The sequence below is a fragment of the Poecilia formosa genome, unplaced genomic scaffold (genome assembly GCF_000485575.1).
Source record: "Poecilia formosa unplaced genomic scaffold, Poecilia_formosa-5.1.2 Scaffold282, whole genome shotgun sequence".
NCBI lineage: Eukaryota > Metazoa > Chordata > Actinopteri > Cyprinodontiformes > Poeciliidae > Poecilia > Poecilia formosa.
Window position 1 is genome coordinate 272,729 of NW_006800221.1, and position 25,002 is coordinate 297,730.

A 25,002-nucleotide genomic window follows, 5' to 3' on the forward strand; every position below is an offset into this window, starting at 1 on the left:
GCAGTTCAAATCGATAAAGGAAGCAAATTTAAGGAAGACATGGGATTAGAACATTTTACCTACAAAAAAAAAAAACCTTGTGTTTCACTTCACATGTATGAGCTACGTAACTCCAGCAGTCAAGAGGGCAAAAGGTCAGGTAGCTACACCCTGGACAGGTCACTACTCCTTTGTTTTAGAGGGCAAACAACCATTCACACTCACACCTCCACCTAAGGGCAATTTAAAGTGGATCGTTGACCTAACCTGCATCATTTAAGACATTTGGAGGAAGCCAGAATACCTGGAAAGAACCCATGCAAGCACTGTGAGAACATGCAAAGTTGTTTGAGATTTGAACCTATGATTTTCTTGCCAGGAACCAGCAGTGTTAATACCAGGTCCATTTACTCTTTCACCGTTTTGGTGGTTTTCCTTGATGAAGAAGTTCTAGATTTACTCCAGTAAATCATCACCCAGCCACCCATATAGAAAAAATATATATATTATGTAAGACTTAGCCTTTTTGTAAATTCTTAATTCATAGATCTTTTTTTTAAGATTATTTTTTAATTGGGGGAAAAAAATTCTGCCTTTTGCTTTATATGTTTTTCCTAAGATGTTTCTAATTCACAGTGTGCAGCCCGGTTGTTGTTTCCACAGATATATTCTGACTGAGAAAGGTCACAACCTTTAGGAAAAGCATCTTTTATTGACTTTTCAGCTTTAGTAGCTGAAAGAGAAAGATGAGGAATGAGAATAATCACAAGTGCTCATACTGCAGTGCTCAAGGGCAGCTGAGGGGAGATCTCTTGAGTGAGAATAAATGACTTCATCCTCTATAGCGGATAAAATTACAAAGTGCAGACCCTTGGTTTTTGTATTTGTGCTACATTAGTGAGTTGGCACAGAGAAATGCTACGAGCTCTCGCCATGTGCTTGACACACTGACGTTCAAACACATATGTTATGCTGTAAAACCACTGGGTTAATGTACACTATGCCCCTGTAATAGAATAATTTGTTAAATAAAGACTTTGGAAACATCAGTACGTACATTACATGTAATTCATGCCCTGCTTCACTGCCAAGTCCTGCTGTCCCTTGCTGCCAGAGAGACCACACAGAGAGGAAAATTTACTGAGGATGAGTATACAATACGCTCAGTGTATTCCTTAGTTCTGTTTTATGAAGTCCTTATGTTTCGAGGCAAGAACAGCTTTATAAAACCAGACTGTGTAGACATTTTAACCTTTATTTGGAAAGCTTTTTCTTTGACTCATAAATTCAAAAACTCTTTTTTTTTGCACCAAAACAACTGTTCCCTGTCATAGGTCTGTTCTCTCCACAAAATAAATGCACACTGCATTATAACTTTCAGCAGTTGTCTACTCCTGTACAATTCAAAAGTCAGAACGTAATCATCTTTCCAAATGTTTTTATTGTAGACAAAGATTTCATGATCAATGCTTTTCCAGAACATTGCGCATTAAGGCAACTCATCCCTCTTCTAAGTGCACGTCCCCATTAAACGGGCAACCACAAGTCCGAGTTTACCCTGAGGACAATAAAGATAGTGCGGATCCTGTGGGTCACAGGTCATTGGGAAGATGAAAGCTGGGACTACTTTGAGACTGAATGCTGACTGAGTTAAAGCTGTATTAAAAGCTGCAGACTGTATTCTGGCTCCAGGGAGGGAGACAGTGTGCTCAGTTTCTAAATATCTGAAGAAAACACGGTGTCAGTCAGTAACCTTAACTTATTTTGGTAAAAGAAAGTCAAATAATCCTGTGTTCACATCCCAAAAATCCAACTGGGATAATTTAATGTGTGAAAAGAATATATCAAGCTTTCCAAAGATAATCTTTTGATATTGAACTTTAAATGTAACATATTTGGTTCTGCAAGTAAGCTACTGTGTGCAAAATACACAGAGTATTTATAGATATTACACTTTAATTAATAAAGGTGGATCATTCAGAGGTTTTGTGGCAAAATATATTTTTTAAAGCTTTGAACTGATAATATTGACTCTAGTGTATTCCTATTTCTCTTTCAGAACTGTAAATAACACTGGCACATTTATAGCAAAATCCTTAGAACAGCTCAGAGTTACAGAGCTGTCACTCTTTGGAAAATTATTGGAAATTAATTTTACATACTTCTTCGTTTCAATCTGCAGCCAATTTCATGGCATACCTTAATATTTAGTAGTTCTCTTTCACTTGTGGCAAAATGTGCTGACAATTAAGACTAAAAAAGAAAGACTGAAGCCCCTTTAGGATGGAGTTGCATTCCTAGACATGCATGCAAAGTTCAGAAAGATGTTGCTTTAGTTTCAACCTCTACATTTGCAGATTTTTTTATTATTATTATTATTATTATTATTATTATTATTATTATTATTTGGCTTCAAAGCAGCTGAATTTCAAATAACCGGCTAGTTAATTTAAATCACATAAGGCACAATTCAAGTCGTGTACGCTGTGGTCAACGTAGTTTAAAATGAGAGCCAACCCTTACAGACGTTGCATCACATTTTATGTCAGACTGCTCCTTTGACAATTTGCAGACCATTAAAGCAGGAAACATGCTACTGTTGTGGCCACACTTAAAGCCGTTTAAGACATCACAAGTGGCTTATGGGATAAGACTGAGGAAAAAACAACTTTGTTTTGAGGAACATTGCTGAAACTGCTCATTCAGTGACGAGGACAATGGGTAAAATAATCAAAATAGTCTTACTACCCTTCTGTGTTAAGCTGAAAGCATCTTACAAAGTAGCTCACATGGGATATGTTTACATGCTTTTGCTTTGTTTTGTTGACAAGATGCATCTGTAAAGTCATTTCATAATCTAGCAGGTTGATTACATACAGCACACTCCACAAGTATTGACACCTAAAAAAACTAGATGATAAGATGTGGAAGGAAAAGCTCAAGTTCAAGTTTTAGGTGTTTTTAATAATTTTTGGTAATATTAATCAAATTTTAGTGAGTTGGGTTTTTTTTTTTAAAGTTATTTCCTTTTTTGTGAATCACATTTTTGTGACCGAAAATGTAAATGTTCGATGGTCTTTCCCATTCTGAAGAGTGACTGAGAAAAAAAAAAAAAAAAACCCCTATGTGTCAAATTTATCTTAGAACTTAGGGAAACAGAAAGCCGTGGATAAGTAATGAAAATGTGAAAGATCATTGTGATTTATTTAAAAAAAATTGTTATATTGCACACTGAATTAGTCTACTCAAATTAAAGAACGGGTTTTCTAAATGTTTCAGTGTGAGACTGAATCTATATTGTGCTGTGTGGAGGATTTTGCTTAGCCCTTTATACTTTATCAAAGATTATCAATCTTAGTATATTATTCAAAATATATTTAAGTGGGTAGGATTTCTTTCTGCAGATGTAGACATGTAAATAATGTAAATATCCTTGCAAAGTTAATAGCAAGACACAGGGGAGAAGAAGTCTTTTATTAGGCTATAAAATTGTTGTAAACCTCATTGCTCTTCTGCAGTCTTCATGTTTTCGTGCTATTCCATACCCCGGTGTCCATTGTATCCTAATAATGCACTGTAATTCAATCTATTTAATGCAAAATCTCAAAGATAATAATCTGAAAAGGTTTACACAGAACGCTAATGTATTCTTCGTTCTAACCATTAAAACTTTGCATGCTGTTCAGATAATAAATGGAGTATATAGCAACAGGCATGCATGACTAACACTGCATTCTCTCTTTTTTTTTTTTTTTTTCCAGATGTTGATATCCTCCAAAAGTTGGGGCTTAAGGGACAGAAGCTGTCACGTTCTGTGCCAGAAGGGGTCATTCCATTCAGAGCGGGGATCATCCTCAACCAGAGGGCGCATATTGAGGCTCCATTGCACTCAGTCCTTCCAGCGGCCATCTGGCCCAAGTTGGCACTGGTCCTGAGTGTACGCTCACATCGTGTAAACAGTGCTTTCCTCTTCACTCTGCTTTCAAGCAACAAGAAGCTCCTTCTTGGTCTGCAGCTTGTACCAGGTAGTCTTGTCCTACACACAGGACCGAACACCTCAGTGACACTGCCCTATGAGCCCCATGATGGCCAGTGGCACCAGTTGGCACTGGGAATTAATGGAAAGACAGTGACTCTATATGCCTCCTGCGGAGAGCAGAGTGTCCAGGCAGACTTTGGGTGGGACAGTGAGGAGGGACTGGCTCCAGGACGCCAGGGCTCCTTCTTGCTGGGGAAATCAAGCCAGCACCAAGCATCAGGATACTTTGAAGGAGCAATTTGCCAGTTTGATCTGGTCCCTTCTGCACAGGCAGCTCACAACTACTGCAAATACATTAAGAAACAATGCAGGGAAGCTGACACTTACAGGCCTAACCTTTCTCCTCTACTGCCTATTCTACCAAGAGTAACAAACATTTCAGCTACTCCTGCTACCCCTAAGCGTGGCGGTTCAGACGCCGCAAGGAAGACCACAAAGTCGAGCCTTGCCAGGAATGTCGCCGCTGCTGCCTCATCTGTCAGGTATGGGGCCCCCGACCATAAAAAAAAGCTAAATCAGACAACCACACCCGCTCCCCTGCTAGTAACTGTGATGCCAACCACATCCCAATTGGGTTTGGTCGTCCCTTCTTCCATAACCAAGACTGAAACTGTAACAGCACCACTCAGGACACCAGCGCCGCACACAAAATCTCCCCTAACCCCAAGCTTGAAAGCGTCAAATCACAAAACTGCTAAGCCCACACCACCAAAGCCTACTCATCAAAGCACCTCAAAAGAGACTATAACAAGAACAGACAAGAAGAAACTTACCACTCAAGCCACCAAATCCCCCAAAACCAAACTTGACACTGTTTTACATGACCAAGCTAGAGTCCCGAACCAACCCCAACCCACAACACCCAAGAAAATACTCCCCAAGTCTAAGGTTTCTCCATCCAAAGCTCCTTTGCCCAATTCCAAATCAGATTATGTCAAAGCAATCCCCTCTAAACCAACACTATCCAAAGCAAAGTCCTCAAAATCAACAGTCTCCAAAACTACAACTGCTAAGCCTCCAAAGCCAATTTCTAAGCAAACTACCAACCCAACAAAGAAACCCAAAACTACCAAGGCTTCAGTCACTCCTCGACCGACCACGCCTACAGACAACGCAGTAACGCCACCTGCCACCGATGGTTTCCTGAGCTGGGAGGTGCCACCAACACAGTTCTCAATGCTGACAGGACCAAAGGGAGAGAAAGGAGACCCTGGCCCACCGGTAAGAATATCTGTTCACCCTTAATTTGAAGTAGTATCACAAAAAGGTCAATTAAACTGAGAAGGACCTACAGTGTATGTTTTCTTTTGCTGGTTCTGGGTGGCCTTTCATAAGTGGGAGAAAAAAAAACAGAAATAAATGTCACACTAGAGTCAAGCCAGTCGGTTCTGAATTTATGTCGAAACCTTTTACAGATGCCATTTAAATCAAACACTAACACTTTAAATAGAAAATCTTCTAAATGCATTTTCTGTTGTCTTAAACAGCTTAAGAGTTCCTAATTTACTTCCTTACGTTCTCCCCCATTTATTCATTGAACCATCCAGGATGGATGTGACGTGCCACGTTTCACACTTTGCCATCTCTTGACCAGATTCCTCTGTCAGAGAAGGCTAGACAAGGTCACACTAAGCCCCTTTCAGATCAAGGTTGAAGGTCAAAGAAGTTGGGAAACACTGAGTTTCTCAATACACGCACAAGGTTAGGTCAGGCCTTCAGTGTGTCGCCTGAAGCTGAAACGCAGCTTAACCCTTTCAAGAGGTCAGTTCACACTCAGCTTCAGAATCTGTCTGCATTACAGCTGACCACTCAGCTTAAGTAATGTCTTACTTCCAGGTCTGTTTTTTGCACTGAAGCTACTTCTTAACCATTAATGCATGCATACTACTATTTTTTTTAATTTTTTATTTTTTTAGCTTTTATAAGTAATCTGTGGTTTTCGTATTGCTCCTGCAATGTACTCCAAGCAGGGCATAAATTGTGGGATAGACAGATTAGAGGGAATTACTAGTGTATCTTGTGCTAAGTAAATATTAAAAAAGAAAATTTACGCTATGTTTGCCACAACAAGTTACTATTGTCTGCTTAATTTAGCAAAGCAGAGGTAATTTCTTCAAAGAAATCTTCTTTAAATTATTTTCTCCAATTCTGACTAATGTGACAGGCTTTCCTACTGCTTTGAAAAGACTTCCTGTAGCCTTAGTTGTGCAACTGAATCTATTTCATATGGCATATAAGTTGACATTTGCTGGAAGTGAGATTGTTAAGCTAATGTACCGGCAATGTGTTTAAATTTAATTTGGTTATGTGGCGATTGATTTAATTTTTTTTAGTCGTCTGCCAGCTTTTAGGGACATTTAAACAGCTGGAGCTTAAATACTCTTTTCATCAAGAGAACTTAATTTGATTAAATCTTACAGCATAAAGTGCTTTAAATAAACATTTAAGCCCAGTTTGCTTTTGTAGAATTTTTGATTTTATGGCTTATTGTACAGTTTATTGTGGAGAGGGAGAATATCAACCAAAAATCCAGATAATATGAATTATATTGAAGCTGATCTGAATTTACCTTGGTTAGCATTTGATTTCCAACAAAGCATGTCCTGGGACTTCATAAAACCCATGTTGGCAGTCGCAGTAGTCACACATTTCTTGTGGTCTCCAGGTTTGTTCAAAATCTCAAGAAGGATTTTGGCCCACTCATTTGTACAGAAACTCCTTAAATCCTTTAGGTTTCTTTGCTGCCACTTGGCAACTCCAGATTCCAGGTCTCTCCTCAAATTTTCTATTAGATTGAGGTCATGAGACTGGCTCGGCCCCTCCCAGTACTTAGTGTGGTGTCTCTTTGGCAGCGTGTTTGGATTCGTTTTCTTTTTGGAATACCCTTCCACAACCCACTTTCTGCGTTCTGGCTGAGGACAGAAATGTATCCTCCAGGATTTTATGTTACATGGCTCCTTCGACTACAGGATTCATTAAAGTCATCCTGTACCCTTATTGAGAAAAAAAAAAGAAATCCAAAGCATAATATTTCCATTTCCATACTTAACTGTGAAAATTATGTTCTTCATCAGCATTTCTCTTCCTCCCAACAGTGAGTGGTGTTGATGCCGAACAGCTTGATTTTGATTGCACATTTCTTATTTCCAAGCCTTCTCTGGCAGGGAAACATGAGGGACAGTAAGGATTTAAAACTAGTACTTTGAATGTTTGCTGGCAAAACGTAAAACTGACTTACATATGAGGTTTGCAAGATTACAATCCATTCGTGGATATCTTCAGATCTTTGACAGGACAGCCTACAAGGTTGTAGGCTGATCCCTCACTTTTTTCTCAGTCATCTGCACCCCATAATGTAAGATCTTTCCAAATGTTCCAGACCAATTGATGGTCTTTTCCTATTTTTTTTCCATTTCTTTTCTTCAGCTTTAATATCTCATCTTCAGTATTCTCTGCCAGTTCTTTAGTCTTGTCCCTGGTGATGGAGATGAAGGTCTGAAAGAGACAAATTCTGTGGAAAGGTGTGTTTTATGCACATCTTTTTTATGAATGAATTTGAAGCCGATCTTATCCAGCAATCCTAATACCCCCACAAAAACTAGCCACTGTCTCCTTTTGCTGACTGATTGCTGACTGACTAACCTTCCCATCAGGTTACATCTGCATGTGTGCGATTAAACAAAAGTCACCCCTACTGCTGCCAAATTAGCAACTTTGTTGCTATATTTGTATTGGAGCATTTGCACTGACGGTGTGTTGTGACCTTAAAACATTTGACAGTGTCAATTTAAAAACATTTTTTTGGATAGAATAGCAATCAGCAGATCACCAATCTTCTTATAACAGTGATTAGCTTGAAAGCTGCAATCGGTGCAAACCCAGTTATATTTCAAAGAGGTATAAAATCAGTTGAAGATGACATTGATGTAAGCATGAGTTTATACTTCAGAACATACAGTTGTGAATGTAAAATATTTCAGGAGATGTAAAAATGAAGTTGTTTCTCCTTATATTTAAATGTTGAATGTGTGACACTAAGACGAGGAACCTCAAAAGACTTATTTTAATTTGTGTAATGAAGATAAATTGAGGATATCTTTTAAATGCAGAGCATCTGTATGAAATATTAATCACAGGATCAGGAGTGTCAGCCAAAGCAGCTACCACTGCTCATGTTTTCCTTCCTCCTGTCCCTCTTTTCTAATTAAAAGAAAACGAATGAGCAGAAGCCTGAAAGAGACACACAGAGGCATTGAGTGGCGCAGGAAATGACCTGTTATTTCTAGCCTCTCTACAGTTTCCTGCCTGCATGGGCTCTGACGGTTTTGATAAATACGTTTTAACTCTTATCACCCGGAGATTGAATTACTTAAGAGGGAAAGAGGATCACTTTTTTTTTTGACACAGAGCAGAACCATTTAACCTGCAAAAAAACCTGAGCTCATGGATTTGACAAATATGCCTGTGGAAGACGACTGGGGTGCAAAAGAGACTTGTTTGTTTGGTATGTCAGCTTGGAGCACTGATTGAAAATTCTCTCTCCAGGGACTGCCAGGACCTTCAGGGAAACCAGGCCTGCCAGGCGAGAGGGGTCCGCGGGTAAGTCCGGCTGACCAAACACATCTAGACATATTCTGTGTGTCGTTTCTCGACACGTTCTTGCATAGCGAATTATAATAGCACATCATCCCACATCATTTTAAATCCCCCTCGCTGAGCAGCTGATGCATGCGAGCTCTTTTGCATGGTTGCGGACAAAGTTCTCCTGTGCAGGCGGACTGACCGTGTTCAGCACAGGGCTGCGAGTGCTGACCTCCCACCCCTGAGCATAAACAGGAAAGCTGCTATAAAGACGGCCTTTCAAAAGCATGTCTGTGCCACAGGATGCCTAATAAAAGCACAGTAAACAGACAGAAAACACATGGCTTCACTGGACTTTCTCCTCCCAACTGAGCTGTTGCAGCAGGCCTTCATAGGAACCCCACTCTAGACTAATGGAGGCCCCAGTTTTTCCAAACCAGTTAATCATTCAAGAGTGTTCACTTAGCGAATGTCCTTTCATCTCCTTTGTTTCTCCTTGTGAGTCATAGTTTTGAAAATGCGTCTGAAATTTTGGACAACTGTATCCTACTACTTTTGTCAAAGACGGACATATTCTTACAACATCTGAATCCCTTCGAATGAGGTGCTGTGCCAATATTTATACAACTCACTTTTTCCACTAGTGGCACAATTAGAGTTAAGAATTGTAGCCTTAACTCTAGTAAATTGCCTCAACAGCTGTGAGAGTGTTTGCCATAAAATGTTCTCCCCTCTCAGAAAGAGCTGCTTCAAACCTGGTGACCTCTTCTTCTGCCGGTGCAATCAGCATCTCGAAATTGTCCCATGGTGTTTAGTTTAAAAATCCCAAAAGAAAACACACGAAAATAAAATGCAACCTTCCATGCATCCATCACCTATCCCAGATTGGGTTGTAGAGGTAACAGGTCCAGCAGGGAAATGCAGACATCCCTCTTCCGTTCATTTTCGGGAATCCCAAAGCGTTCCCAGACAGGAAGGGATGGATTGTGCCCTTAGTGTGATCTGGATCTGTGTTGGGGTCTCTATCCAGTTAGACCTGCTCAGAAATCCTCCATCCTGACCAGAAGAACCACCTCAGTGCACTGTGGAGGAGCAGCAGCTCTGTTCCAAGTTCCCATACTGTAGGACTCAACCAGGCTGAGCTTAGCCGCCCCACAGATGAAACATCATTTCAGTTGCTGCTATTCATCGTCTCGCTTTCCATACTTCATGACCATAGATGAGGTTTAAGACATAGATTTACCGGTCAAGCTTTGCTTTGTGGCTCAGCTCTTTCCTCTTTAGATTACTGACTCTGTGGTTTGTTTGTTTTTTATGCTAGAGGTTAAATCAAAAATATTCGCAGAAGAAGAAAGTTCCGATCATTTCAACATTAAAGCTCTAGAATTTACTCTGGAGTATACTTTGTTTTGAATAAAAGTTTAGGAGGATAAGAAGGTCTATTTCTGGGTTCATTAGAGATAATTAAACCTAAAGTTCCACAATTGCATCTCAGATAAGCAGTGCTTATGATCCAAATCACACTTAGGTAAATTAAACTTTAATTGAGCTAAAAATGCCTCCTCGGTGCAGTGAAACCTAGTCAGACCAAGTTTAATTCAGAGTCCAATATTTTGTGCTTTCTGAAGTCCAGCAGTGTTTTCAAATATAACAACAAAATGTAAATATAACATATTTATCTACTGCAGTGTCATAATGAAAATAAGTAGCAGTGGCCACTTCCCTGTGGATGAATAGAATCATTGCTGGTTAAGATGTCTTCTTGCCTGGTGAAAGTTTTGGAGTTGGGGACAAATTTTTTGCACAAACTTTGATAAGGATTTTTTATTTATCAAAACAACACAATACGGAACACAACTATTAAGTCAAACAAAATGGATGCATGATCTAGAAAGTATGTTGCGTATTTCTGCTCTGTCCCCCTGAGTTGAAATGCTTATGCGGTGTCTTTACTAGCTTCGCACATCCCGGCTGAACTCTCAGCCGATTCTCGTTTGCAAGATAATTCCATTTCAGTCAAAGTGGAGTGAAAATGTGTGCGAATTGGATGCAGTTTCGCACGCAAAACCTACACAATCTTTGCATGTTTTGCCAAAGATTCCTAATTGGATTTCAAACTGGACTTTGATCCATTTTAACACATGAAAAAGGCTTTCAGCTGCACAGTTTCACTGAAGCTCCGGCTGTATCTTTTAGGGTTTTTATCCTGCTGGAACGAGAGCCTCTGTTCCACTCTCAAGTCGTTTGCAGCCTCACAGAGTTTTTCTTTGGGAATTTCTCTGTATTTATCTCCATCCGGCACAGATCGACTTCTCAGGTTCCACTGCAAACAACGAAAAGTCAGATGGCACTGCTTTGCAACTTACCATTGTTCCTTAAACATATTGAGATGGGGAATCTCCATTTCTTCACTAGAGTTACAAGTTCGGGTTAATGGTCTGTATGTACCCGACTAATTCTTATAGTTGTTTTCTCCTGCCCTGGTTTCCACCCTTAAATGTAAATGGAGGGTTAGCAAAGTGCAAAGAACGAAAGTCAAGTTTTCCTTGTAAGCATCAGTGATTTTGGTGCAAATTTAACAAGGGATTCTTGCAAATACAAGGCTCTCTTGCAAACGACACAATGTCTGACCTCACGGCCGTTTTGTTTATGACGTTGCAACACGGGGTGGTGTACATAGCCTTTGCACTAATCCCACACTGTGAAGCATGGATGTATGCATCTGTGTTTATGGCCTTCCTATATTAAGAGCAAGGCCAATTATGGAGCTTTTCCTGTAAACAAAATCATTTATCAAGTTCAACTGCAGCTGCCAAGTGTGCGTGTGCTAACACATGGATGCATGTACACATATTTACACAGATGGAAACGCATACTTTGCACAAACAAACGCCTCTTAACCAGATGGACGTGTGGTTTCCATTTAGAGAAAGAGATTCACCACATCAGGGACACAATCAGCTCCAAATAACAGCTCTAGGCTTCAGGCTTACAGGTGGTGAAGTATAAATCGACATATTTATATTACACCACTCATAGCTTCGAGCAGAAGCTACGAAAAAGCAGCTTCCGCTCTTGGGGGTCAGCCGGAGAGAGCACGAACTTCTCCATCATTTTTCCGCCCGACCTTCTTTAGCCCTGGATTACTGGAGGTCAGTTTTATAACACACAGAGGCCCATTGAGCCCCCAGAACCGTCACCCATGAACCCTGACCTCCGGTCTGGCACATGTGAGTGTGAGATGCCGTTGTCATAGTAACAAATGTCTGCTTAGGCGCTTTGCAAGGTGTCCATGAATGACCAGTCCGACCTTTTCCTCCAGGCGTGTTTGTGGATGTGCAGTGATGAGGATGGTAGGAGGGTGTGAGAGGAAAAGTGGATGCTTCATGGGTGTAAGGCCGTGTATCTGTCTCGGGCACCGCCTGCACAGAGTTGTCTGGAGCCTCATGGGTCAAAGGGGTCTTTGTCTCAGAGGAAGAAAATCTCCGTCACCCATCTTTCCTCGTGCTTCCTCCTGCACAACACTCCTCTGTCCTTAAATAAATCCCTGAAACCTTCCTCCACCCGTTTGAACAGAAAGAAATCAGAAAAACTTAACCAGTCAGAGGTTTACATAAACTCATCATTAGTAAGATTGATTCATTTTTGGCTTTTTTTGATGCGTTTGAACTGTTTTTTTTTTTTTTTAGAAAAGGACTATAGAACAAACAAAATTAATGTTTTTTTTTTTTTAAAGCAAAACTTGGGTGCACAAATCTTCTCTACCCCAGAGAAGATCAAAATGTTATCCCGAGAGTTTTAAATGTACACTTACACCCTCACTAACACTTGGATAAATGTTCCTGAGCAAGTCACAGAGATGCCAAACTGCTTTTGTAGCCAATAACAGACTTATCAAAATTGGTGGAGTTATTTAAATCTGTTGGTGTCTTGACATGATCCCATCTTTTCAATACATTTTCAATACATTTTCTATAGGTCTGATGGAGGGGCTAGTCTAAAATTTCATGCAAGACAGCTTTGTTCATTCTAAAGCCATCCTTCGAGCGTGTTTGGGACCATTTCCCTTGGCAACGGATCGGCTTTGTGAGAGTCTTAATAATTCTCTAAACTGTGAATAATGCTTCCTGTGCTGGAAAATGACTAATATGTTTCAGGATAATAAAAATCACAACCACTTTCTAGTTGTTAACTTTTGCAATCCCTGTTAGCACCTTCATACATTTTTACATTTGGGCAAATAAATATCTCAATTTTTTTCCATCATCAATTTCAGACTTGTCATGGCTTTTATGAGCTTTTACTGTTATTGCTGTGCTAATGCGTCGGATTACGTAGAATTTAAGTTGTCCAGACCTCGGCTCGGTGTATGATGCATTTGCCTCTGAAGCTGGCTGTTAGAGCCGTTCATTAACACAGTCTGCTGCTGTAATTTACATGACATTATTAAGCTGAGAATTCCACTCCTCTCACTCAACAATGGCTAGACACGCTTTTGAGTCTCTAACGAACAGTGAAATGTTTCCCCTAGAGGAAAATGTTCTCTTGTGTACATGTCCGGCTCACAATCTGTAATTATCAGCACATCAAGTGGTTTCGCATGCTCTTTTAATTTCATGTTAGGTCATTTGATGTTGTCTTGTTTGTCCCAATACCACAGACTACTTCTTTTATCTTTAATGTGATGCCTTTATATGCATTTGAAGTGTGTTTTATGAGCCAGGGTCTGTTTGTTGCATAGTCTATTTTTTCTCTGTTTGGGAATGTAATGATAGAAGTGATGTCACTCAGCTAGAATCAAGTTGTATAACATATAGTGTAATGCATTACAAACGTTTTCACCCCTTTGAACTTTTCCACATTTTGTCATCTTACAAACTTAACCCTTTCGTGCATAGTGGTCACTACAGTGGACAGCTGTCTAAAAGTCATTTTCTTGTGCTTCTTGTGGATTTTTATGTTATAAATGCACACAGACCAATGAAATGGACACTAATGCATCATAAAATACACTATCAACTACTGGCTGTCAGCTGCAAAAGCAAGAAATTATTTTAGTTTAATCCAATATGGCCGACAGACACAAAAGCATGCCGTCCGACCCGGTCCCTCCTTCTACTGTAGAAGACTCTTGCAGGTAAAAAAAAAGTATATATATTGTGACATCAGATAACCCCTAAAGAACAATACTGCTGATGTATTTTTAAAATAACAACTTTGTATTTGGAGAAAATTACAATTGATCACCTAAAAAAAAATAAAAAATAAAAAAATGTTTTTTTTTACAATAAAAAAGGCCTACCTTTTTTATGTATTAAGAAAATTAAAAAAATATTGGAAAAAAAATCCTGACACAAATGATCATAATTCATGCATGAAAGGTTTAATGTATTTTGTGTGGGTAGTGCATAAAGGTGAAGTGGAATATTCATTGCTACAATAAATCTGAAAGGTTTGGTTTGTATTCATGGTCCTTTTTGCTCTGACACCACTAAATAAAGATCCAGTCCCACCTCCAGAAGTCACCCTGTCCGCCTGTTCTGTTCAGTCAGATTGATGAAAGGATTCTGGCTTCCAATGAGACAGAATGAGGAAAAGAATAGCTAAAAGGATGTGAACACGAATGTTTGGATCCTTACCATTGTGGAGTCCACAAAGAATGTGTTGCATAGGAACATTTTTATAAGAACCACAATGACGCCCCTGAATCCCTGTTCACTGAATAGTGGTTTATTTTATTTTATTTTTATTTAGTAGCCCTCAGCTGACTTGTGCTCCACCCTGGTGCTCTCTAATTAGACACCTGTTGTAAGAGAAAGGCCCACTACATAGAAACAAGAACATATACAACCGAACCCCAGTGCCAGCCCATGCCCGCTAGTGCACTGCCCAACCTGTGGTAAGCCGCTGGTTTAATTTTGAAACATGTAATTCAAATGTGCCTTGTTTGTTTAAGTTTATTTAGGGAACAACAGCGTTCCTTAATGTTGTGTGGACAGACCGCCTCCCATTGAATGCCAGCTGCATACAAACTCAAGGTTTAAAGGGGAAGTGTGTGGGATGAAAAGATCTTTAAAACGTCACAGCGTTTAGAAGAGAAGAATTGTACATTGTGAAAAGGAAATATTTCTTTAATAGCATTTCCCCCCCACCCCCTTAAACTAATAGGAAACAAAAAGACCTCTATAAATGAACAAGGTTGGACTTCCAGTACCCAGCAACAAGATCTAAAGCCCCTCAAATTTAGCCATATTACAACCACAACCTGTAATGTATTTTAACAGTTTTTTTGTGGCAGACCAGATGGAAATATAAAAAGTGTGTTGCCTCAACAGAGACATAAATCTTTTAGACTCTTGAAATATTTCTTCCAGGATTGCTCTGTATTTAACTCCGTCCACGTCTCTCTGCCTACCTAAGAAAAACATCCCCACAGCATGATTCTGCCACTGCCAAGTCGCACTTTGTGGGAGCAATGTTCAAACCTGCGCGTTATTCTATTAGGATCTTATCTGATCAGAGCATCTTCTTGCGAATTGTTGCTGTGTCCTCTACATTTCTGTGGATCTCTGCAGCTCCTCTAGAGTCACGATGGGCTTCTGGGATTGTTTTTTGATTGATGCCCCGTCGATCAGTTCATGTTTGCAGTCGTTATTCGTTGGTGAGCAGACCTTTCCATGGTACAGTTGTGTTTATGCTGAGATTAAATAACTCACATGTGAATTTTATTTATTAAGTAGGTGACTTCTAAAAACAAGTGGTTTCATTGGATTTTGTTTTTAAGATTTCAAAGTTAAAAGGTAGAACACAAATGCTCATATTGTAAAATATTTGGAAAAACATGTATTCTTCTCCTTTCCTTTGCATTCTGTTGGTCTTTTACGTAAAATCACAATGAGATACTGTACATTGGATTTTGTGGAATAAAGTGTCAAAATTGGCAAAAGTTGATGGAGTATGAATGATGTGGCAAAAAAACCTGATCTTGACTCTACATCATAATGAGGAAGTGATCTTATCTTTTGAAATGTACAAAAAACAGAAAATCTCTTGTATATTAGTGAATTTTCTGCCTTAGGTGGGCTAGACAAAACTGTCATCAGTTTCTGACAGACCGATCAACTACAGCAGAACGGATTTATGCAGTCTTGTCTGCACCAAACCAAAACGTCTGTTTTTGAATTTTCCTCAAAGGGCATTTTTGTGGAGCTGTATAGTCAAGTCCAAACCCCAAAGTGTTTTTCTTTTCTCTCACTTGGAAAAAAAATGGGTCTTTGAGAGTCTAGTTGACAGTTGGTGTCGGCTTTTGATGCAGCAGATCAGACCTCGACCATTAAAGCCTCGTTGTTTGTTTGGAGTGACCCCAACAAAATCCCGTGACCCAGTTCCTAAAGCACTCATGGCTATTCTTTTACACTCATCACCAGCTAACCCTTGACCCCTGAACTGGGATAGGTTAGGGGCCTTAAAGTGCCACATCACATGCAGAGAACAGGGGGTAAGTCAGAAATTCAACAGGAAGGACTCTCAGGGTTCCTGAAAGCAGACAGTCAGACGGGTTGATGAGCGTTGTTGCAGCCCACCCCCCACGCTCCTGTCGGCAGGCTACAGCTCAAACCCAAAAGCAGTTATAGATTCGTTCCCTGGCTCCCAAAGTTTCTTTGCTGAACCTTCCCATGGGGTGGGGGGTGGGGGGGGTGCTGGATAGACTGCGAGGGTTCACATTACCAACGTGCTGCCATGACTGATCTTGCTCCGTTTCTGTCCATCTCCTCATAATCTGCCAGCGCAGACAGACACGGAGATCTGCGGTGAAGTTCAAACTCGCAAGTCTGTGACATTGGACTGTCAGCATTAGTCATTAACATGCCTGGCTCTTGTGTGTTTGTTTGTGGCTGGATGTATGGAAGTGGGGGTTGGATCGTGAGCCAACTATGGACAGGAAAACACAGCCATATGTTGGAGCGGCTCCAGGGAGCCCCATTTTCCATGAGCCCCCCTGCGTCATCAACCCCAAATACCACATGCACACATCCACCCACCCACACACAAAGTTAAAACATATTAGCAGAATGGCTCAGTTTCTCCAGACTTTCCTTAATCGTATCTCTGCTATGGCAAAGGCACACATCATGCATCTTTACACGTAGACTGAAAAGAATCCTGCAATATTTTTTATGTGTTTTGTTTTATCTGATGTTTTTTTCTAGGGTGACCCTGGCCCCCATGGGAATCCTGGTAGACCTGGTCCACCTGGGCTAAAGGTAAACGGTCTTAGTCAGACTTACAATCATAATCATTTTGTTTTCTTAAAAAAGACACACACAAAAACAAACAGTAAATCATGCCTTTATATCTGCCTTAATTTGCTTGTATATCTGCAGAGACATGTTGCATATTCGTTTTGTTTTTTTTTTTGTTTTTTTTTTGTGCGTGCTTTAAGGAAAACAAGACTATGGAGTTTTACTGCTGCAGAAGTGGGGTCACTAAAGTTCACAGCAAAGCCACTATACTTGACAGCTCATTAACTCACTAACGCCACTCCGCTTATGTTAGAATATCCAAACCGAACGCAAGTTATTTTAGGCTTTAATTGTTGACACGATATTATCCAGTGTTTGAATAAGTTTATAAAAAGCCGTGCACAGCTTTTTGCAGTTTCTGTGTGAAGGCTAACTCTGTGCTTCCACCATAACCTGAGCACAGAGAAGAGAACAAGTACATTGACACCAGAGGGGGGTCGAAATGATTTACCCAGGTGTCAGGGAAAGACATTAGGAGTCGGAAAATAAGAACTCCAAATAAATCTTACCTATTTTGAAGTGTGAAAAGGAGATGACCTTGCCCGAGGCAAATTCTGCATCCTCCATAACGGTCTGAAATGTTGTATGCATTAGCAAAGACTCTTGACCTTTGACTTTGTGTGTTTGGAACACAGACTTAGAAGTACAATCTTTATTTCAAGTTTTGGATAAAAAATATATAATTAGTGATAATTACTTAGACATAGAAAAGAATGGGGATGAAGATAGGGGATTTAGATGACTTTGCCAGACTATTATTGCCAGACAACAAGGTCTGAACAATTCAGAGACTTTCATCTACAAGAATCCCATCCAGTTTGGTGCCTTAATCTGGACGAAACTGTTTTTTTTTTTTTTTTGAGAGGTTAGAGAAGAATGGGCAGACTGGTGTGAGACAAGGCAATGGTACCTCAAATAGCCAGTTGCTACAGCCAAGGTATTTAGATTACATGTTACTGCCAACATATCAAACCCTGAAGCTGGTGGGTTACACCAGCAAAACAACACATGGGTGTCACTCTTGTCAGCTAAGAATATTAAACTGAGGCTACAATTACACTGAGTCTACAGGCTCACCAGAATTGGACAGATTGGAAGGGCGTAATGCTGCTGGTGGTATTTCACTGGGACTTCCTGGGCACTTTAGTGGCAACACAGACATCCTAAGTAATGTTTGCGATCATATCCACCTCTTAATGATAGGAGTGGGTCCATCTTCTAATAGCTACTTCCAGCAGAATAATGCATCATGTCAAAAAGTTCTTATCAAATCGCGTATTTGAAGATGACTATGAGTTTGCTGCTCTCCAAAGTCCTCTACAGTCATCAGAACTCAATCCAGTAAAGACACCAGTGGGAAGTGGTGGATTGGAAGATCACTTTCACTTCGTGTAGCAGATGAATCTGCATCACCACTGTTTGGTGCTATTATGTCAACATGAACCAAACTCCCTGAGGACTAACTCTGCAACCTTGTTGAACCTTCACCATGAAAATTGAAGGTAGTTCTGGAGGAGAAAGGGATTTCAACCCAGAAAAGGTTAATAAATCCTATAAATGTAGCTGCTAAATGTAGAGAGCTTTTCCTTTTGTTTCACTGATATAATAAATCAATATCTTACCTTAATTTTTTCTAGATATCTGCAATTTGCAAGTGCATTATAAGGAATTGTATTTATTGTGTTTCTTATTTAGAGTTAACACGGTAACTATAACTCCCAAGTTTGCAGTAAAAAGATTTAGATTTGTTTCTTAATATCTTGCTTACGGCCCACATTAGATAAGCAGAGGGGTTCAGACACGCCTATATCACCAAGGAGATTTTGGTGTCTAGTTCTGAGGTGATGGTTTGATGAGGTGGGACAGCCTAAACCTTGACAAATCAAGACAAATCCAGACTGTTGAGTCAAACAATAAAGTTCTCGCTTATCCGATCGGACCACGTTCTTTCCCTCTCTTAGCACCATGGGATATGAACTATCAATGAAATATTGAGGTATTGAATACAAACACCTTAAATGAATTCAGCTGAGAGAGGAACTTTGTCATCATGTAGTCTCTTGAGGTTTGAGTCCCTGTGTCAGTTTTGTTTGTTCAGGCAGACAATCAGAGTGCCTCCTAAACACTTCTATTTTGAGTTTTCCCACCGGGAGATGACCCAGAACACACCAGAAGGGCTGTACTTAACCTCTGGTCTGCAAACGCATTGCGATCCCTAAGGATATACTGGAAGGATGGTAGGAGGGATGCCTTGGGTTTCCCCCTGTACCTGTTACCTGCAGATCTAGTTTTGGGTAAACAGAAAACAGTGGACTGATGGACTTTCTTAACTTTTTATTGTTGTAATTCAAAAGGGGCTGTGCACTGAACCAGTGACAAAATTATAGCCATCTGCTTAATATTAAACAGTCTAATTTTGTTCCTCATAAAAGACCATGGATCATTAGAGAGTTGCAACCTTTTTGTGTATCTTGTGTTGCCTTACACCAGGACTTTTCATTTGTGGATCTGAAACTTTATTTATTTTTTACAGTAATATATCATGACTGCCAGGTCCAACATCTCCTAGAAGAATATTTCACTGATCTTTTTTTTTTTTTTTTTTTTTTCTTAGTTGTCAGTGTTGTGGATTGAGTACGCCAGTTGTTATTGGTGTCCAATATAGTTACACACTTCAACAAGGTTCATCGTACAAAACATCTCTAAAAGTCATGAGATATTATCCTGTAATCTGAGCTGCCATCAGATAATAAATCTTCCCACCTTTTCATTCTCACACTCAGCCAAGCCACTTCACTGAGAAAGCTCATTTCTAGTTTTTAAAAGAAAAAAAATCATAAACAGCAATGTAGAACGATCATGAGTGAAGATTTAAAATCCCACATGAATCATCAGTCAGGTCTGTTGTTTGGCAACCTGGCAGAGATTATACTCCCCCTACCTGGTAAGTGTGTTGAAAGGAAGATTATGAGGTGTTTGATGTCTGGGTTGGGTGGGGGGGGGGGGGGAGGGGGTCACTGCAGTTTTTGCCCTTTCATCATTAATAAATGAAGCAAAGTTGTAAATGCTGGCAGCCCGAAGGGCAAAGAGAGGGAGCCAGCACCCACTCGGTGTAATTTCCAATTCATTGCTTTGATGTGCTGAAACCCTGTTATTGTTACCTGCTGACAATGAAGCTTGGTACGTATGTGTGTGTGTGTGTGTGTGTGTGTGTTGGTGTGGGAGACTGCAGCCGCCCTTAATCAACTAAGAAATCCATGCCTATTATTGTATGAATTTTGCTTACTGTGTAGCTTTAAGCTGTGCCTTTTCACAGAATAGGTATAATTTTGTCATTTTTTAAATGTTTGTCAGAAGCTGTGGGATTAAAATATCTGCCATTTGGATATATTTAATGCATATAAAATTATCTTTCTCAGGGGAAAAAAGGAGATCCTGGCATTTCACCTGGGCCAGCACCTAAAGGAGAGAAGGTATGTCTTCTTCTTTTATGGCTCCTACTGATCTGCAGCGTCCTTCTATGCTTGTTCTCACTGATCTTCTTGCATTGCATTTCAGGGAGACTCAGGGATTATTGGCCCAGTTGGACAGCCTGGACAAGAGGGCCGAAAGGTAAGGTTAAATAACTACCTCATACGGGATAAATATCCTTAGCTGACCATTTACCAGCTTTTGTTGGAAGTGAGCACACCAGCCAGATGTCATAGAAAGAGTCCCTTAAAATATCTTAGAATCGGATTCTGCATGAGTCACTTGCATCACTTCATAATCGTTCAGTGCCAGTGCTGTGTCAGAGCAATGTGTTCGGTATGTAAAGGTCCTTACTTCCTGCTTCTCTCCGCCTCTCTTTCTCCTGTTGTGCATCTTTAGTTTTTGAATGTTCACCAGATTCTGTGGAAATGGGTTCTTACAGATAGCACAAATTACTTCTTTTTTTTAACAAATAAAGGAAGACTATATTTTTCAGCAGTGAAAACGGTGATGTCAATCACGCTCCCACTCGAAATTACACACTTTGGGTTTTCCATAAGAAAAAATAGTGGAGTTATACTTTTGATTGACAGGGGTGTAACAAGCATGATATTATTTCAGTGTGGTTTATTATATGAATCATAGGTATATAGAAAAAGGTTGTTTATTGTCCTGCCATGTGCGTTTTCATCCTTAATGTATCTCTTCTCTGTTGCGGTTCCACAAGAGAGGAAGGCAAATCCAAAACCGGTTCTTGCTTTGCCTTACAGTGGCATTTTTATTTGCTCCTGCATTGTTTTTGCATGAGTTCTATAAAGTTTGGGTAGGTCCAACTCGTAGGAAAATATGAGGGTTGGTTGACCTTTGGCTTAGCGTTGTTGCAGAAACACAAAGGTTAAAGACTTCTGCTTTGAGCTAGAGTACTAAGATACTTCTGCATTCTTTATGGTTTTGATACTTCACTCTGTTTTGAATTTTTCCCATCCCTATCAAGCTAGCATTCAATTAGCCATTGTCTATATCTGCGTGTCCACATAGGGTCATGGGGTTGATGATGCCTGTCTCTGTCAGCCAGTGGGCGTGAGACTGGGTAAAACGTGTACGGCTCAATAGTCCAATATCACAGGGCAACACAAAGACATAAAAGACAAACAAGTGCACAAGCACATACTCATACCTACAGACATTTTAGAGACCAATTAGCCAAACTGTCATATTTTTGGACTGTGGGACGGAGTACTCAAAGATACCCCAGGCCAGGATTCAAAGCATTTTGCTGCAAGACAACAGTGTTACCAGCCTCACGATTCAACTCAGATTTTTATATTCTCAAAGTTCCTAAAACAGAATTGAGGAGCTGCACAAAGCGCTCTCTCTTAACTGAACAAAACACCTCCAGCTAGTCAGACATAGCCTTGGTAACATGCATCTGGCCTTTGCAACTTTTCGCTATGTTTATGTCTACTAGGCCTATCAACTGATCCAACTATCATGCTGGAATGTAAATGTTGGTATTGCAGACCTTGAAAAAAGAACCACGTTGCTCCATATTCCTCCGGTTGCTTTGCATAAGAATTCTGCATGAACCCCAAAACCTGAGATGAGTTTATTGAAATTAATGCAACGGGAAAGGTGAAATTTATTCCACATTCCCCTGACGTATTTTGGTGCTTCTTACTGCCGGACTGGTCTTTTTCCAAACAAACAGAAGCAAAGAGGAACCGCTGCCAGTCACGTTCTGTATTCGTTACAGCTGAGCCATGCAACCTTGTCAAACAAAGTCGAAGCATTATTAGGTAATTGAATACAACAGGCCGCTTATGTGCATTTCAGTAGAGGTGTAAAGCTTGTCTGCATGTAGTACCTTTCTTCCCAGAGTCAAAATAGTGTGTGGATGAGTGTCAGACTCCAGCAGGGTTTTATTTTTTTTTACCTCAAGCTTAACATGTGGCTTTTGTTAAGAGCCTGCTTTTCCATGTGTGTGTGTGTGTGTGTGTGTGTGTGTCTATTTGAGTGTTTCTACCTCTTTCTTTCACCCACACTGACACACTGAGCCAGAATGGAAAAGAAATTAGGGTAGTGGAAAACATTTACAGATTCCTTTTAAGCGAGATAGAAGTGATTTGAAGGCCTATTGGAAGGTTAGCCAGTGATGCATCAATCAAGTTGACTGTGACGACTGATTCACATGTTGTAAAGCTCATGTGCCGTGTCTCTCAAAAGTATTTACACCCCTCAAATGGTTGCGATATTTTTTTCATGTGCCGACCAGAAACTTTGATTTGTTTTTGTGGGATTTTGTGATTACCCGACAAAGAGCAGCGCATCACTTTGAAGCAGAGCAAAAGTAAAATCCTGAAAAGCATGGCAAGCGTTTGCAAACAGGCCCGTGGTGAATGGGAGAGCTGCAGAGAGCTACAGCCCGGGTAGGATGATCTGTTGAAAGGGAAACTAACGGTCAGGAACTAAACCAATTACCTCTTAACTCTTTCACCTTTGAAAGAGTAGCTCAGGCAATGCTAATACTTCAATCGCGTTCAAAATTATTGCTCACTATAAAGATGAGATCATCAATCAGGAAGAAGGATGAAGAGTGAATAACTTAATCATGCACAGCAGCTTAAGTGTCCAGTAGCTTCTCTTTAGTAAACCTCACAAGCAAATTGTAGCTGCTACATATCAGAGTGACATTATAGCTTGGCATCTGGACCTTTATTGCCATAGCAACATTAACAACACGCACACAAATAGGCTGACCTCACTTGAGGAAGACTCAGGTATTGTTGGCGGTCCCATGTGTGTTGACGATAAAGGAAGCTTGTTAAATTAACCCCAAGGAGGTAACATCTTTCCATACAGGAGACAAACAGGCTTACTCAGCAGAGAACAATACGCAGGAACCAGCTGTAGCTCCACTTTTGACAACTTTCCATCCGATGACAAATGCATGAATCAGTCTCCTGACTCTGCGTCTTTGTTGTTCCACTTCACAGTCGGCTCAGGTGGAAAGTCCCGACGCAGGTCTTCTCCACCAAGACATACGCCGAAATACTCAAAACAAACTTAAGCTTTTATAGTTATGTCATTTGAAGTTCATCTCAGAACTGTCTGCATAGGTTCCCTGCTGTTTAGCTTTGAGTTCTGTGGTCGAGGACAGTGGGCTTTTTTCCTGCATCTTTTTTCCATTCCACCTCTTTTTTAAGACACTGTTACACACCCACCCCGGTCCGCACAACAGAGCGGACCCTAAATCTGCCTTATGCTTGATGCTACGAGCGGGAATTCAGGAATTTGGCTGTGAAGTTTTCATGGAAAACTTTTAATGGAGAAAGCAGCGGTGCTTTAAAAGCGCCATAGTCGAGTGTGATTTTACACCACTGGCCAGGCGAGCATGTTCCGCTCTGTACAACATTTGTTCTACTAAGCAGACCCTGAATGGCTTTTCAGTATGGCGGGCAGGGTCAGGGAGAGGGGGACATGCGCCGAGCCAAACCTCAGCTACAAGGCCACAACACAGGCCACACGTCTTCCCGTTGTGGCTGCGTCTCCTCTCTCTGCTACATAAGCCGTCTCTTCTCACTCGTCTCAGCTTTTCCCTCCTGGAGATGATGTGCATTTCATGGCATTTCAAATAGATATGTCATTCATGCACCCATTTTTTTCAGTCAGCTCTGTAAAATATAGTGACCATCCTCAGACACATTAGTTTTAGGTCGTGTTATAAGAAACTCTACACGTCTATTCTCTTTTCACATGTACCATGGTTTGAGGCTTTTTAACACAGTAGTCTCCAGAATCATTCATCCACATACACGTTTAGAAGAACTCAGTATTTTCCATTGTAGTGGGGAAGCTCAGTTGTTTTTAATTGGACTGCATCCATTTTCATGCAAAGAGGAACTTTAGCAATCCCAGAAAGATTACCCCATAAAACATAAGTAAAAGGATTTGATGTAATGTCCCTGAAGAAGCTAAAATAACTCATAAATCATTCCATTTTTTTTTATGCATAGCAGGTTTTCGTGTGACACTCTCTCTGTGGCTACTCAAGACTTGTTTCGAATAAAACTCTCATTGTGTTTCTGCTCCTTGTTTTCAGGAATACCCGTTGCCTTTTTTTCCTCTGCGTCGGACATGAAATCAAATTAAACCTTTCCTGTTTCAACTCAGTCAGGATTACTGTAACGTTACAATGGTATATATTGGTAAATAATATTTCCTCTTCCTAAATGTCAGAATATTAAGAAATACAATTTTTTTTTTGAATTTTGTAACTTTCTTCAACTTTTAAACGACTGTAAGCATTTTAATAAAGTCTAGACTATGATTTCATGGTTTCTAAGATTCCAGTTGGTTAATTTACAACATTTCAATTAAGAAGAGCCACATTTGTGAAAGTATTTTAACACACTTTGCTAGAGCTGTCATTGACAAAGACCTTAATTTTTGTAGAAATGTCCTTTGCTCCGATGAAATAAACAAGTGTTTGGACTTCTAATTTTTGATTTTCCTTTTTAACCCTCAATCTGAAAGAGTAAGACATTTTTAAATGGAAAATTTGTTGAAAGCCTGTTATTTGAATTTTTCTGACAAAATTTTGTTTTTATCTATTTCAGTAACTGAATTAAC

The 25,002-nt window shown here is 40.1% G+C and overlaps 1 protein-coding gene across 1 annotated transcript in view; it reads left to right on the top strand.

The window, feature by feature from the left end:
- Positions 1 to 25,002, top strand: part of col27a1a (collagen, type XXVII, alpha 1a) — an 89,995-nt gene that overhangs the window by 5,627 nt on the left and 59,366 nt on the right. Inside the window, exons 3-7 of the mRNA XM_016681452.1 lie at positions 3,741 to 5,239; positions 8,564 to 8,617; positions 16,810 to 16,863; positions 20,322 to 20,375; positions 20,461 to 20,514. Coding sequence (XP_016536938.1) covers positions 3,741 to 5,239; positions 8,564 to 8,617; positions 16,810 to 16,863; positions 20,322 to 20,375; positions 20,461 to 20,514 — 1,715 coding nt within the window. The remainder of the gene's footprint in view (positions 1 to 3,740; positions 5,240 to 8,563; positions 8,618 to 16,809; positions 16,864 to 20,321; positions 20,376 to 20,460; positions 20,515 to 25,002) is intronic.